Source organism: Acanthochromis polyacanthus, chromosome 13, assembly GCF_021347895.1.
Source record: "Acanthochromis polyacanthus isolate Apoly-LR-REF ecotype Palm Island chromosome 13, KAUST_Apoly_ChrSc, whole genome shotgun sequence".
Classification (NCBI taxonomy): Eukaryota; Metazoa; Chordata; class Actinopteri; family Pomacentridae; genus Acanthochromis; species Acanthochromis polyacanthus.
The window spans coordinates 33,181,683-33,195,700 of NC_067125.1; the positions used below are offsets into that span (position 1 = coordinate 33,181,683).

At 38.5% G+C, this 14,018-nt stretch overlaps 1 protein-coding gene across 4 annotated transcripts in view; it reads right to left on the bottom strand.

The window, feature by feature from the left end:
• igsf9ba (immunoglobulin superfamily, member 9Ba) overlaps positions 1–14,018 on the bottom strand; it is an 82,113-nt gene that overhangs the window by 24,450 nt on the left and 43,645 nt on the right. For all 4 annotated transcript variants that reach the window (XM_022211581.2, XM_022211589.2, XM_022211598.2 and 1 more), the window contains exons 5-8: positions 11,132–11,249; positions 7,159–7,300; positions 4,779–4,924; positions 2,992–3,134 (exon numbers count right to left, since the gene is read on the bottom strand). In XM_022211581.2, the coding sequence (XP_022067273.1) occupies positions 2,992–3,134; positions 4,779–4,924; positions 7,159–7,300; positions 11,132–11,249 (549 nt within the window). The remainder of the gene's footprint in view (positions 1–2,991; positions 3,135–4,778; positions 4,925–7,158; positions 7,301–11,131; positions 11,250–14,018) is intronic.

The window sequence follows — 14,018 nt, forward strand, 5'->3', positions numbered from 1 at the left end:
ACGGTGAAAAAAATTCATCAACACTCGTAACCGTTCACCACCGTTTAACAGAAGTTGGCTCCCGTTAAAGCAACGGCGTATACGCTCGGCCACCACTGATGTTTCTGGAGGGGCTCTCCTACCGCTCCGAAAGTTTTGAGCTGCACAAAATATTGCGAGCAGTGAGGAGGGGGCAATTTTCCGCCCCGGCAAAGTTCACCCCCGCTCCACCAACGCCCAGTCAAAGTTTGGCACCGCTAGACGCAAGTTCGTGGACGCTTGGGTCCGCTAGGCCAACGCAAAAATCTTGAACGCTGGACCACCGCTGCTTCGCCAGCGTTGCCCGGGCGGCGATTAAACGTTGCACAAACTTCGGTGGAGCGGTTGTAAGCGTTTTACGAGCGGACACGGGGTTGCTGGAACGGTATCGGGCATTGAAGCAGCGATCCATGGCGGCGATGAACTTTGGTTTGGCGTTGTCGGAGCGGGACCAGAATTTGGCTATAAATACGGGGAGAAATGGACCAGGAGCCAGCCACCATGCCACCAGCCATGTTTGATGAACGATCCGTTCAGCTCCGTAGTCACAAGCGGTATGCCGCTAAACCAACTTTATACCCCCGCCGAGCCAACGCCCGCATGCGCAGAACGCTGCTATACCAACGCTCGCGTCATCGCTAAACCAATGCTCGCTACCGCTAAACCAACGCTAAAGCAACGCCGGCTTCAGCGGTGCACCGCTAACCCAACGCCCGTGTTTTCGATTTTTTTCCCATTTTGTGCGCGGTGACGAGCGTTGTCGAAATTCGGCCCCCCCTCCCTACCGTTCAGGGAACGCTCCAGCAAAGTTCGGGCGGTGTGACCGGGCCTTTAGACAACAGATAAATAAATATGCACTTTCTAAGTAGGAGTCTGGAATTATTATTGTGGAAAGTTATGAATATGTAAAGTATGAATATGAACATGTACTCTATGTGTTTTTATTATCATTATGGTTATTTTCCAATTTTGCCTTGCTATAAAAATAAAAATGCAAAGAAGACCATGAAACTTAAAGTGTAAACCTCTGACCCTGGAAACCTGCCGTCAGGTTTGAAAGGCATGTTATCTTTTTTTAAAACTGACTAAGATTACACAATTTATCATAAGTACAGACTGTGAAAACAGAAAGAATTATCGGATATTCAACTTTCTGATGACATACGAAATATTCATCTATGATTGTTCTGTCACAAAACATGAGTATAGAGATGAAATTTGAGCTTCAAATTGTAATAGTTAATCAAAATAACTTTATTCTACATGTCATTTTTTTAAATGTCAAAAATAAGACCATTTGCAGAATCCAGATTATGGATGAGAAAAAAAATTATGTACTCCTCACTGCAAAAGTGAAGCCATCAATAATTCACCTATAACCAACAGCAATGCAACAAAAACTCAGGGACTTTTCAGCTGAGCTAGACTGAAGTGCACAGTGTGTTTATACTTAGACAAACATAAAAACAGACTTTAAAAAGAGAGTGATATAATATGTCTAGTGTGAGGAGTCAGCCTTTTTGGGTGCTTGGAGAAATGTACATTTTAAATCCAATTTAAATACATTTTTAATTCCTTATTATGAAAATAAGGAATTAAATAAATAATCTTTATTCATTTATTTTATATTATTCATTGCATCATAACAGTGTCATAGTGCACAAAACATATTTCTGAGTTCTCTGTTTGTCTAGACAGGAGTGTGCTGTTTCAATAGAGGAACAGGACTTTATATTGCAGATAAAAATCAGTCCACAGTGGATAAAAATGTGATAAGAGCACAGCCAGAGAACACCCAGACACTGCTTGGGGTTAAGAGGTTCAAAAACATTGAATCTTTAACCTTTAAAGCAGTCTGGCCGTCCAATAATGTAATCATTCCTGAAAGGCAAATTGTTCATTGCAATAAAACTGTTTTGGCCATTCTTTTAAAAAAGTGGGTCAACCAGTGAAAAATTGAATGAAGCTATCATTTTGAGGCAGTAACATGCCCCTCTGTAATTTTTTTATGATCTCCTGTTGGTGTCTTACAGTTAAAATGATCTTGATCTGGTAAATCAAACTCAACATGTTCTTAAAAAAGCATTATTTTTTAGGATTAAAGTCAGAATTAATCTATCAAATACATCCATGCATAAACCATTTTTCTTCAGTTTTACACTGAAGCATACTCTATGAAACTCAAAAAACAAACCAAAACATTAAAAATGTATTTTAAAAAACCCAGAGTGTTGTGAAGCATGGAGATATGAGATCCCAGAATCAGCCACAGTTGTGAGACTCTGGAAGAATAACAGCTAAATAAGGGGACACTGTGATATTATAACCTGTGATTTATGATCAAATTATGCCATAACCTAATGAATGTGATTAAGCTAACTCAAATACTTGTCTTTATATGATTTTTATTTGAAACAGTGTAACAATCAGAAGGGTGTCTCACTGTGAAAAGTGATGTTTTTGGCTACCAGAGGGAACTGATGTTTTCGATAGATTTGATGAATATGAGGAACTGATGCTTTATAAAATGTAAATGCTTTTAAGAGTTTTGATTACTATGATACTGAGATGTATTAGAAAGAGTTTGACTACTGTTAAACTAAGAGATTTTTAACGTGGTAATGACATAAGAAGTCAAGAGCTAAGGTGAACTAGGGTCAACTGTTCATGGCAAAGGTTATTAAACTCGAAATAGACTGGGTATGTTTTGTAAGTCTGTGCAGATTGTCTAAAAGATTGCACAATGGAATGTCAGGGACAGTTAGACACTGAACTCTGCTTCTCCATTTCCTGATCAGGAGCCTGCTCTGAGTTGCAGATGGAAAAAGTACATTAACAGAGAAGTGAGACTGAGTGGAAGGGTCCAAACAGTTCAAAATAGATAGGTTTAGTTCCTCAAACATGGAGAGGTCTTATGATCGATGAGAGCACAGAGAGCATAAAATCATTGCTCAAGTTAATTTAGAGACTGACCTTCTCCACTCTGAGTGGATATCCATCTTTCTCCCACTTCACTGATGTTACAGGTGGGTTGGCGTCCACCGGGCAGCGGATGATGCCTGGCAGTTTCCGTGGGACGTAGATGACCGGGGGCATGTTGATCACTCGGGCAGGGTCTGGACATAAAGTAAAGATCAGAGAAGTTAGGTGTGCCGAATATATTAACATTGATGTCTAAGCAGAATGTTTAACCAAGGGTGGACTTTTTTTTTTTTTTTTTACAACAAGTTGATAGAAAAGACAAGAAAACTTATTTGTGAAGCTTCTCAGAGGAAGAAATCATCCCTACAGAACCCAAAAATTCTCAGCATGATGCACTTTGTTTTTGCCCTCAGGACTAGAAATATTATTAGCATTAGCATTAGCATCTGTTCTCTTAACTCCTATCTGGGCCAAGATATAGAAATATTCCAGAGGTATCCTAACATGCAATTTGTCCCCAGAAGATGGCATTTAGTGAGTCAGAGGATGGGGTTATTTTGAAATACTTCACTTCAGTAAGGTTAATATATGCTATTTTGACAAAAACAGACAAATTTCTGAAGTCTCCAAAACATTATTATTTTTCGCACAAAACTAACAGGATCTTTAGTGAGAAAGCACTGTGTTGCCTGCTTAGTTACAGTAAATACAATTTAATATAGAGTTCAATCTCTATCTGTTTCTTTTTTCATTTCTTTAAAATAATGGCTTCCTAAATATTTCAGAGTTTTGTTCAAATCATTGTGAAGCCTTTTCCAAGACCGGCTGACATTATGGAAATCTATTTTTTTTCTTGCTATGTAGGGCACATAAAAGGGGATGCTGAAAGGGGAATTAGTGGAGGAGAAGATTAGTCGACAGCCGGCAAGAGAGTGTTCGACAAAATCGCTGCATATGCCTGATGTGTTGCAGCGTTACAGTATGTTAAAGGTGGTTTACAGAGTTTAGTGCAAATTTCCTAAAGGGGACGATATTAATATGAATTTTAATTAATTTTCCGATCATATATCTGCAGATATAAACTTTGTAAATTAATGTAAAATAAATAAAGCATTCCAGTTTCTACTTTGTGCATTCAGTTTTCTGCTGAAAGAAACTGTATTGCGCTTAAAATCCGTGCTCAGTCCTCCTCTGAGGTAGGAGTGTTTTGAGTCTTTACTAGGATACTTTATGCAAAGGTTTGTTTTGCATGTACCATCTAATGCTGGTTACATTATGGTCCCGCTGTATGTGAGGCGCCTGCAGTGCTGTGAATCCCACAGCTCTCTCTCATACTGTAGCACAATAATCAATGCCCGGCAGCAACTTGGGAGCAAATTAGCTTTACACCGAGGGCTGATGATGAAACGTCATATGGCCAGAAGTGGCGTCCCTCCCTGATCGGTCGCTGCTAATGTACAGGAATGACACCATTTCGCGTAAAGGGGCCCAGATTCAAAAGAAATGGAGTCTGAGGACGAGTCTGTCTCCATCTTTGCGCACAGGAATGAGGCTGGATGGATAATAATGCAATCACTAAAATCCAATGAGAATGTGAAAATGAGTCAAAGGAGGCTCAGTGGAAACGATGTCGGGACGAACTCTGATGCCGCTCCGTAACGGCCGACCTTGAAATTCAAGAAGGTTACTTTGCATTACAGTCGTGGAGCAGCGCTGCCAAATACTACAGCAGCCTCCGACACGAGCAGCCTCCATACTGCTGCTGCTGCTCCTCACACAGCTCGTTGTACCGTCTCCCCTCCCCTCCCCCTCCACTTAGTTGCCACGGTAACACTCACACTGAACAGTCAGGTAGGCTGATGCTGAGGGCGAGATACCGAGGCTGTTGCTCGGACTGCAGGTGTATTTCCCGGCATCCTCCGGCTTGACCCGGAAGATGATAAGGGTGCCGTCGATGAGAATGCGCACTCGGAGCTTCAGATCACTGCGAGAAAGACACAGATGTTTTGTCACACGCCGTGTGCTGGGAGGAAATAAAAGCTACACCGACAGCAAGACAGGGCACACATCTATTCTTCCTTTTGCTAAATTGCATCAAGGTGCCATAAGAGAGCAGCAGAGAGTCAAACAGCAGCCAACTGAGAGCAATCCAAAGAACACAGAGTACAGAGCAAGAGATTCAAATAAATCTGCTAATTGCAATAATCGCCAGATCGTACAGCATCCATGTTTTCCCCCCCAACACCATTTAAAATTAATCACTCTCACGATGGGGCACACATGCACTTTGCTATTTATAATTGAATTGCATTTCAACATTTATCATGCAACAGAATTGAAGATCAATCTGAAAATGGTTCTAAATAAAGCGTGATCACTCTATATTACGACGCACTTTGTTAAAGATTAATGTCTTATAACTTTAAATTTAATTAACCATTTACAAAAGTCTGCAGATAAGCTATGCACTTTATTAAAGCTGACTGGATCTGATCACCATTTGTGGAAAGGGTACAAAAATCCATGTCTCAACAATTCATTAATATATTTTTAAACATACTTTTCTCACTCTGGTATCACAAATAATTGCTAGATACGTTAATGTTATGTGCTAGCCCTGCTTTTAGTTAATTTTTAGTTATCAAAGCCCTTTGACTCCATTAAAATCACCCTATAATTAAAATGTATCAGTCTTCTTCCTACTATTACTGTATAATTATAAGATATTATCTGATAATACTTCATAGGTGGCACAGGAAAATAGATACTGTAGAGCTGCATACAGAAGGGCCGAGAGGTACTTTTTGAATTACAGTTTTCAAAATAACATAAGAAATTAATGAAAGAGGAAAATTTACATGCAAGATTTACGTTTCTATAGTTAAACGCAGCAACTTCTGCTGGCATTATGCATGAATGATATGGATATAATGTATGAATATATATGAAAAATAAATACAATACAAAAAGTCTATATATATTTAAATACATAATGCTATATATAATATACTATATGTGCAATAAATGCACAATACAAAGCTGAACCAGTGCACTGTTCCAAATTGGCATTTCCAGCCCGGTATTTGTGTTTGATTTGCAGATTTGATTTAATATATTTCCATGTTTAAAGGATGGTCATCTTAAATTATTTCACCTAGAATCTTAAATAAAGGTTGGACATTTGATAGAACATTAACCCAGTTTATGTTACGCTACTTTTGCATGTATTAGTGATAAAGCAGCAAGAGAATAAAGCTCCTCAGTACCTGAACTACCTGTATATAGACATAGATATGCATGTTATAAAGAATAAAGATTAAAATCACAGACAATTTCAGAGGAAAATCACATCACTGAGTAAAATGTAAGAAAAAAGCATGATTTAGCAGCAAAATCCCTTCATTTTAACTGGCTAATTCTGTTCTGAGCACACGTGTGATTAATCATGTGACCATCATTAAAGGTTACTCTTTCACTAAGCTGGAAGCAAGAGTAAGTTGCTTAACTAATGTGTCATATTCTTGGCTCTTGGAGCATTTTTGATTTCATAAATGCAGGTTCTTGTCAATGCATAAACTCTTCATTAAGAGTCCCTTACTAAAAACTGGTACCAGTGAAATTGCATGGGATTCTCTTAAGTAATGACGGACAAAACAAAAGCTGTTGAAAATGAGTTTGGATGTGTCCCCTGTGAGTGTCCCTCAGTAACTTGTTTTCACTGCCAGTCAAAACCCCCTTTCACTTGTTCTTCCTTCCCACTTGTTCGCTGTAAAACCCTCTCAGACTCTAAAGACCTGCTCCGGGGAGCCTGCAGAGGTCTTGGCTACGCTTTAGATCATCACTGCATGAGAGGCATATGATGACACAGGGCCTGAGTCATGTGTTGTTGTCATCAGAGCGCACTAACTCAGCTGGCACGCTCCAGACGGACCCCCGGCAGGCCTACTTTCACTGCCTCTAGGGCCGCAGCAGGACAGGCCACAAACACCAAATACCCTTGGACAGGCTCTCAAAATAGAGCGCAGCAGAGGGCTCACAGAGACAGATAATGTCAATCACAGCACAATAGAATTGAGCATAAAGACATGCTTGGTGGTGATTCAAATGGCCAAGTCTCTAAGCAAAAGGCTCTGAAGTCTTAACCTCTTCTTAGTGCTTGAGGAAGAAGTTTCCCTGCACACAGCTACAGTACAGAAGTGAACTTGATCATAACTTTACTTCTTGAAGTAGACGTTATCCTCTTCCCAAAACCAGGTGTAGGTCAGGTTGCCGGGATACGCCTCCGCTTGGCAGGTGAAGAGTGCATTCTGGGATATGTTTACAGTGACGTTTTCGGGTGGTGAGACGATGTATGGAGGCCCTGGGAGAAACAGAAACAAGCGTTGTAGTTCGTGGTACACCAGCACCAGAAGCCAACAGATGAATTTCAGTCCAATTTCAACTCTTTTTGCTCTGTTTTTGGTCTCCACCAGCTCCCAATGGGAATATCTGCGTATTTAACTACTAAATGCTCTATAATGTTTACCAGCTAGTGTTTTTATTTCATCTGTGGCTGTTTGGTGATGAACAGGTAGAGCTCAGTTATGTCTTTAGAGCATGTTTCACAAAAACAGCTGCGAGAATCAAACAAAACAGTAAAATTGTGGATCGTCAAACCAAAACAACAAGCTGAATGATGCTAAAAAGCCCAGCAGACCTGAGTGCAGCTGCGGAGTAATTATCTGTGCGACCTCGTTCACATTACACATAGTCATTTGATCAATTATGATTCCAAAAGAACGCCAAAAACCAACAGATTTTTGATAATTTCTTAGCTATTTTGAAAATAACTATTATTGTAATGAACTGACACAAACTTTTTTAAAATTTTAACCTTAATCAAATGGTTGAGATGTTTTATGTTCATTTACTTTGTCTAATGGAAAAAAGCTGTATCAAATCCAGTTCATTAAGCATTTTACATAGAACATCAGCATGCATTTTGATGTAGCAGCAAAATCCTGCAGTATTTACAGTAAGGTGGATAATATCCATAATGTAAAGATGGTGAATATTAGAATTATCAGCTTGGATTTACCTCATTATTTTATTTTTTAAAAGTCAAACAAGCACCAAAAAAATAAATAAATACTGTACGTAAGAGAATAACATAAGTTTTTAATCCACTAACAACAATTAATGATCAGAAAATTGTGAAAGCTATGGTAATATTCAGCATTTGGTTTTAAACATGATGTGCTCTGAGATTTTTGGGGGCCTAATATCAATAGAAGAGAGCATTTAAAAAGCACCATTGGGTTGATTTAAGTTCAATTTCTTTCCCAACAACATATCAAAGATCAAAAATGAGTACAGAAAATAGCAAAAGAAATAAAAAGCATTATTAAAACTAATACTAAACCATACGCAGGCCATCGCTGCTTCCACTTTGGAGATGCCAACTTTTTTTCTTTCAGGAACAGATCAGAGTGAGGAAAAGCACACGCCAAGTATTATTTACAATACATCACCGCAGCCTGATGTAAAATACAGCGAGCAGCCAGCTAGTGTAGCCTTAATAGTAGTCAGTGCTGCAGCTTATGCGTGCTTCACATTGTAACCTCTCCGTCCCCTGAGGTACTCGAGGTTTGCGCTAAACTCTCAATAAAACAGCAGAAGCCATGAAAGGTAAGCTGTCTTTTATGAGAGGGCCCAGATACAAGCCTCCTGGTTATTTTCCTCTCAGCGTGCGCAGCTTTATACATCGGCTGGGACGGCTGGCGGCGCTGAGGAAAACTGCGCGGGCGTCTCACATAACAATTAAAAACAGATCACCAGAGTGAGAATCATGACTCCTCAGATATCTGCCTGTTATTGCTCTGAGTGTGAGCAGTAATCATATCTTTTATTTCACAGCGCTTTTCCTGGCAAAATTCAGCCAAACTCCAGTGAAAACAGTTTATTTTTGCAGTTTTCTTATTACTGCAATGTAGATTTCTGCAGTCACTGGTGTAAACTGTTTGCCCCAATAAACACATCCTGCTGACATTATTGTATGCATTGTATCACAATAATATGACAGAGATTAACAAGGTGAGTACAGTGAGCTAAGCACTTAATATCATAATGTGTCCAACTCAAGTAGCCTGACAATAAATACTACTTTTACGGTTTCCAAAATTTGTTTTGCAATTTTTTGTGACTACACTGGGAACCGTGCTGCATATATTTTGGAGTTCTTCAATGTAAGATTTATTTTGGTCAATTTTCCATTGTGCAGATTTGTATTTGGATGTTCAGCCGACACTTCACTCATTTCTCTCATATGCAATCAGTTTTGATAGTCAGAACACTACTAGTTAAGAACTGAGTTCAGATTTTTTTTGTCATTATTATTTGAGAAAAAAAAAGTAGAAATGGCCTGATTTTGGTGTCTTTGTACATACTGTATGTCTTTTTAATTTTTTTATTGCTTCAGTCTCTCCCTCTTAGTGTTTCAGTGTCAATACTTGTATTGAAAATCTTAAAACTCAACTTTTATCAAACTGATATAAAATATTTCAATATTTTTCGACAATTTGTGCCTCAATTTGAGGTAGCAGCTTGTAGTGACTTTGTCCTCTACTGCATTCCACTCCAAAATATTTTTTTTTCATGAACTAAACCAAAAGCAACAACAATAAATATGGACTTGTTCTTAACTTGGTGACGACGAGGTTTAATGACTGATTTAGACAGAACTTTCTCTATAAAGAACGCATCATCATTCTGAACAAGATGGACAAAATCCACATGGAATTGTGGGTCAATGAATTTAATAAATCACTCCAACAAATATGTGTAAAATGAAAGTTTGCAGTGTACTGGCATGTACAGTGCATTTTTCAGACAATCGGTTTAGAAATATTTAGGGGAAAGAAAGAAAATGAAGGTCTATTTTAGGCTAAACCCTGCCAAATTAGGCTAAAACGCAGAAAATGGAGCCTGTTCTATTCTATTAAATAAAATTAGAATAAATATAAATCAAATTAAGTTGCATCTATTTTAATAATCAAATAATAGCCTTAAAATCAAAATGCAAAACGTATGTATCAGCACCAGCTTCATAAATGTGGGAATTTTGTCTCTTATTCAGTCTGCTTTCGTTTTCGTAATCGCTGATTGTAAATTATTGATTGATTATGGTTTTTGGCTGTCAATTAGATAAAATTGGAGATTTAAACATGTCAACTCTTCCTCTGTGCAGAGACTCTGACAAAATGATTCACTGATGAAGCCCAATCATAACATCTGCATGGATGCGATCTGCGATGAAAATGAGCTATTATGTACAGTACATGTCTTGTGCATTGTCCTCGCCAAATAGACAAAAAATACATAAATGCAGCTAGTCGTTGCTCCTTTGTGTAGTTAAAAAGAAACATTTTGTATGTGAGGAAGGCCTCTGTCCACTGCTGCAGTGTGCTGTGGTCTAAAGGAACACATAACCAATCGGTGGGTCCACTGGAGGCCTGAAACCTTAATGCAGTCGCATCACATGCATCGCTGGCTTCACTCCTCGCTCGGCTACAACACAGCCGCTGTTCAAATGTGTGTTTGCGGTGCGTCTCTGTACCTACATTTATTGTACAGTGAAAGAAAGAAAGAGGGGAGCGATTCCTCTGCTGTGTTTGCACCTGCAGAAGTCAAGCGTTAAAACCGACCTTACTGTATCTCCACCAGAGAAGCACGATGCTCAGCTGCTTGTTAAATACACACTGTTAACTCCCCCAAGCCCCTGTTATATCAGGAGACTGAGAGGAACTGGAGGCTGGTATCACAACCATCTATCTGATCTGTGTCTAGCAGAGAGCCTGGTTAATGGACCGGAGACAGACAGTGACGTTCTCGCAGACAGATCCTGTTCTACACACATGGCTGTGCACGAGAGCCAGCACATAGAGAGAGTCCAGACTGAGCTATTGACTGCTTGCTACAGACCCAGAAGGTATGTTACATACATCAGTACACCAGAGAGCTGCACGCCTTTGCCTGTAAGTATAAATAATGAAACGTAGCTACCGTATTGATGCAAATACAACATCAGGCCGCAGGTAGAGAGCAGGAAACACGTTTTTTCATTTCAGAACCCGGTGATCCGTGCAAATGCATTTGTCAACAATGTTTATTAATAAAAGGCTTCTGTGGTTCTTAATCTATGGAGACTTTTTACCTTGAACCAACAGACGGGTAGTGTGGAGCACTTCTCCCTGGTCACTGTAGGCTCGGCATGTGTACGCCCCTCTGTCATCTCTGGTGATGCCAAGGATGGTTAGACTGCCATCATGTACCTGCGGTTTAAAGTGCAGGAGAAACAGGTGAAAATCCAACCTCATGAACACACATAAATGCATCGAATAATGTGATAAAAGTCAAAGACGATGGTGAAAGAAAAATTCAGATTAAAGCTCCAACCGTTAATCAAATAAATTACAATTAATCTGGAGCAATTTTGATTCATTTTAACAGAAAAAAAAATCCAAACCTTTACTGGCTCCAACTTCTGAAAATTTGAAATTTGCTAGTTTTCTAGCTTTTCTCTGACTAAAAATGGAATACTTTTGAGTTCTAGATTGACAAAATAAGCAATCTGAATACATCTCTGGACTAGATTTGGAAATGAATTTAATGTTTCACTACTTCTCGCATTTGACATGGCTGAATATTTAATAAATTAAGAAATTTGTTTCTAAAATGTTTTTGACAGTACACAATCAAAAGTAAAAGACTAAGATAATACATGTAACTATGAACCTTTTTACTGAGGTATTGATGGAAAATGTGTTCTGTCTGCTTCAGGTCAGACTCATTCTTGCAACTTATTTAATTGTTTAGACCAAAGAAGCAAACAACAAAAAAAGACATATTTGAGAAGCTGGAAGCATTAAAATTTGGAAAAATTGGTTAAATCCATCAATTTTCACATGTTTTTGATTATTTTATTGGTTAGTTGACTGTTTAGTAGTTTAATCAATAACATAACATTAGGGTTTTTTGTACATATTTTGCATTTTTGCTTGTCAAATAAGAATAGGAATGGAAGCATAAAGTGGCATAAAATGAAAATGCTCTAATTCAGGTGTTATAGTACCTCAAATCTGCACGTTAGCAGCACTTCAGGTCATGAATTCAGATACATTCCACTACAGATAAAAGCTACACAACAAGCCCACTCCTGAAATATGTTTGTGGTGAGGATAGTCTAAAGATAGTCTAGAGAAAACACATGAAACACTTAAAAGTCATGAACGTGTCACACTTTAATTAACTCTATCTCTGACTCCTGCATATGGTAACCTTGGAAACGTCCAAATCTACGTTGCTGTGTGCAGGCACTGACGAGAACCAATAAGTGGTCTGGAAACACATTAACCAAACCTAATAGAAACACCCTCATAAATTATGCAACAGGTTGCGAGAGGCTCTGTCCATTCAAGTCACACACAGCTGTAGTCTGTCCATTCACACAGCTGAGGGAGAATCTGCTTGGCCTGCAGAATTATTCCTATTCATCTGTCTCTCAAACGTTTTACAGCCAAGAGACGCAACCAGCACATTGACCAAAGCAGCATTCAACTTCTGCATGTCTGTTGGCAAAACTGTATCGTCATCTGTCACAAGATAACACTTTGTGTGTCACTGCTGTAAACACACAACATGTGTGGCACGCCGAGGTGTGAGGAGTGGAACCAGTCATTTGTTGTGAAGCGTCACTTTGAGGTTTGGAAAGTCATTTGCATTGATTGAAAGAGATTAAAATTGGTATTATCTTAATAAAGATTTGGCTAAGTCAGTATGTTTTCTCTTCCTCCTCAGCTCTATTTTATGTAAGTAACTTTTACTGATCTCATTTAATATATGATATTTTTATGGCAGTCTTAAAATGAAGACATTTTTGTCCTTCAGGTACTGAAGAAAAAATATATAGTAAGGAATCAGAATCAACTTTATTGCTAATCAGTGGCATATTCCAGACTGTAATGATTATTTTTAAATAACTTACAAGTTAGTTGATTTTTTGTGTAAAAAATAACAGCAGCATGTAAAAATGGCATGTAATTGATTCAATTCCTAACACATGAATGCAAATTCAGCAGTAAAGATCAGGTCTGATGCCAGTTAAAACATTTACTCAGTTAAAATGGAACATTAGTTATGTGATATTTCTATGGTGTTGCTTTGCCATTAATGACCTCAAAAGCGTTTTTGCACACACAAAGGTTAAGGCTCAAGCTGTGCCCTAAAATTAAGTGCATTATTGGCAACAGTCATCAGCTGAGGTATCATGTAAGCAGACTTTAAGCTGTGAAGGCAAATGAAGTGAATTTTCTACTTGTATTATTCGTACAAAACAGACAGCTAAAACATTAGACTGAAACTCAATGAGAATAAAGAAAATCATTTTCAGTTCATAATGCATTCTAAGAGTCCAGGTTATGTTGGACTGAAGAGTGATGTAAAAACAAGAGAGATCAAAAAAAGAAAAAAAGTAAAGTAGTCGCAAATGAGTTGCAAAATGAGCCTGTGCTGTGCTAAAAACCAAAAACAGAAGTAACACAGTACGAGGACACCAGTTGAAGTCTGTAGAGAAGATGATGATTTTTTGTTTTTATACTTTCCATTGGCTTATAAAGGGGTGCACTACAAACCAAGTCGGGCTTTCTTTGTGTAAGCCGGTTAAACAAAACCTAAAACCTCAATCGCAGATAATGAGTTCCACGATACTTGTTGTCAATGTTGTTTTCTAGCCCAGCTTTTTTTTCCTAGGGGTTGTTTAATGCACCATTTGACTCTGTTGTGAACAACTGGCCAATGACAGGCCGTCTATTCAGTCAAGAGGACCTATGAAGAATGTTAAAAATTAATATGACGAATGACGCAAAAGACAAATGCTGGTCAAAAATAGTTAGAGTGTAAGTTAGTGTATTTACTTTACCACTCAGTTCCCTCTCAGTGCAGGAGCGTATTTTATATGTATTATATATTTGCTCCTAAACTTCCACTCTTATTCTTTTAAACATAATACACAAGACGTGCATTTAGGCCTGACTGTCAAATCA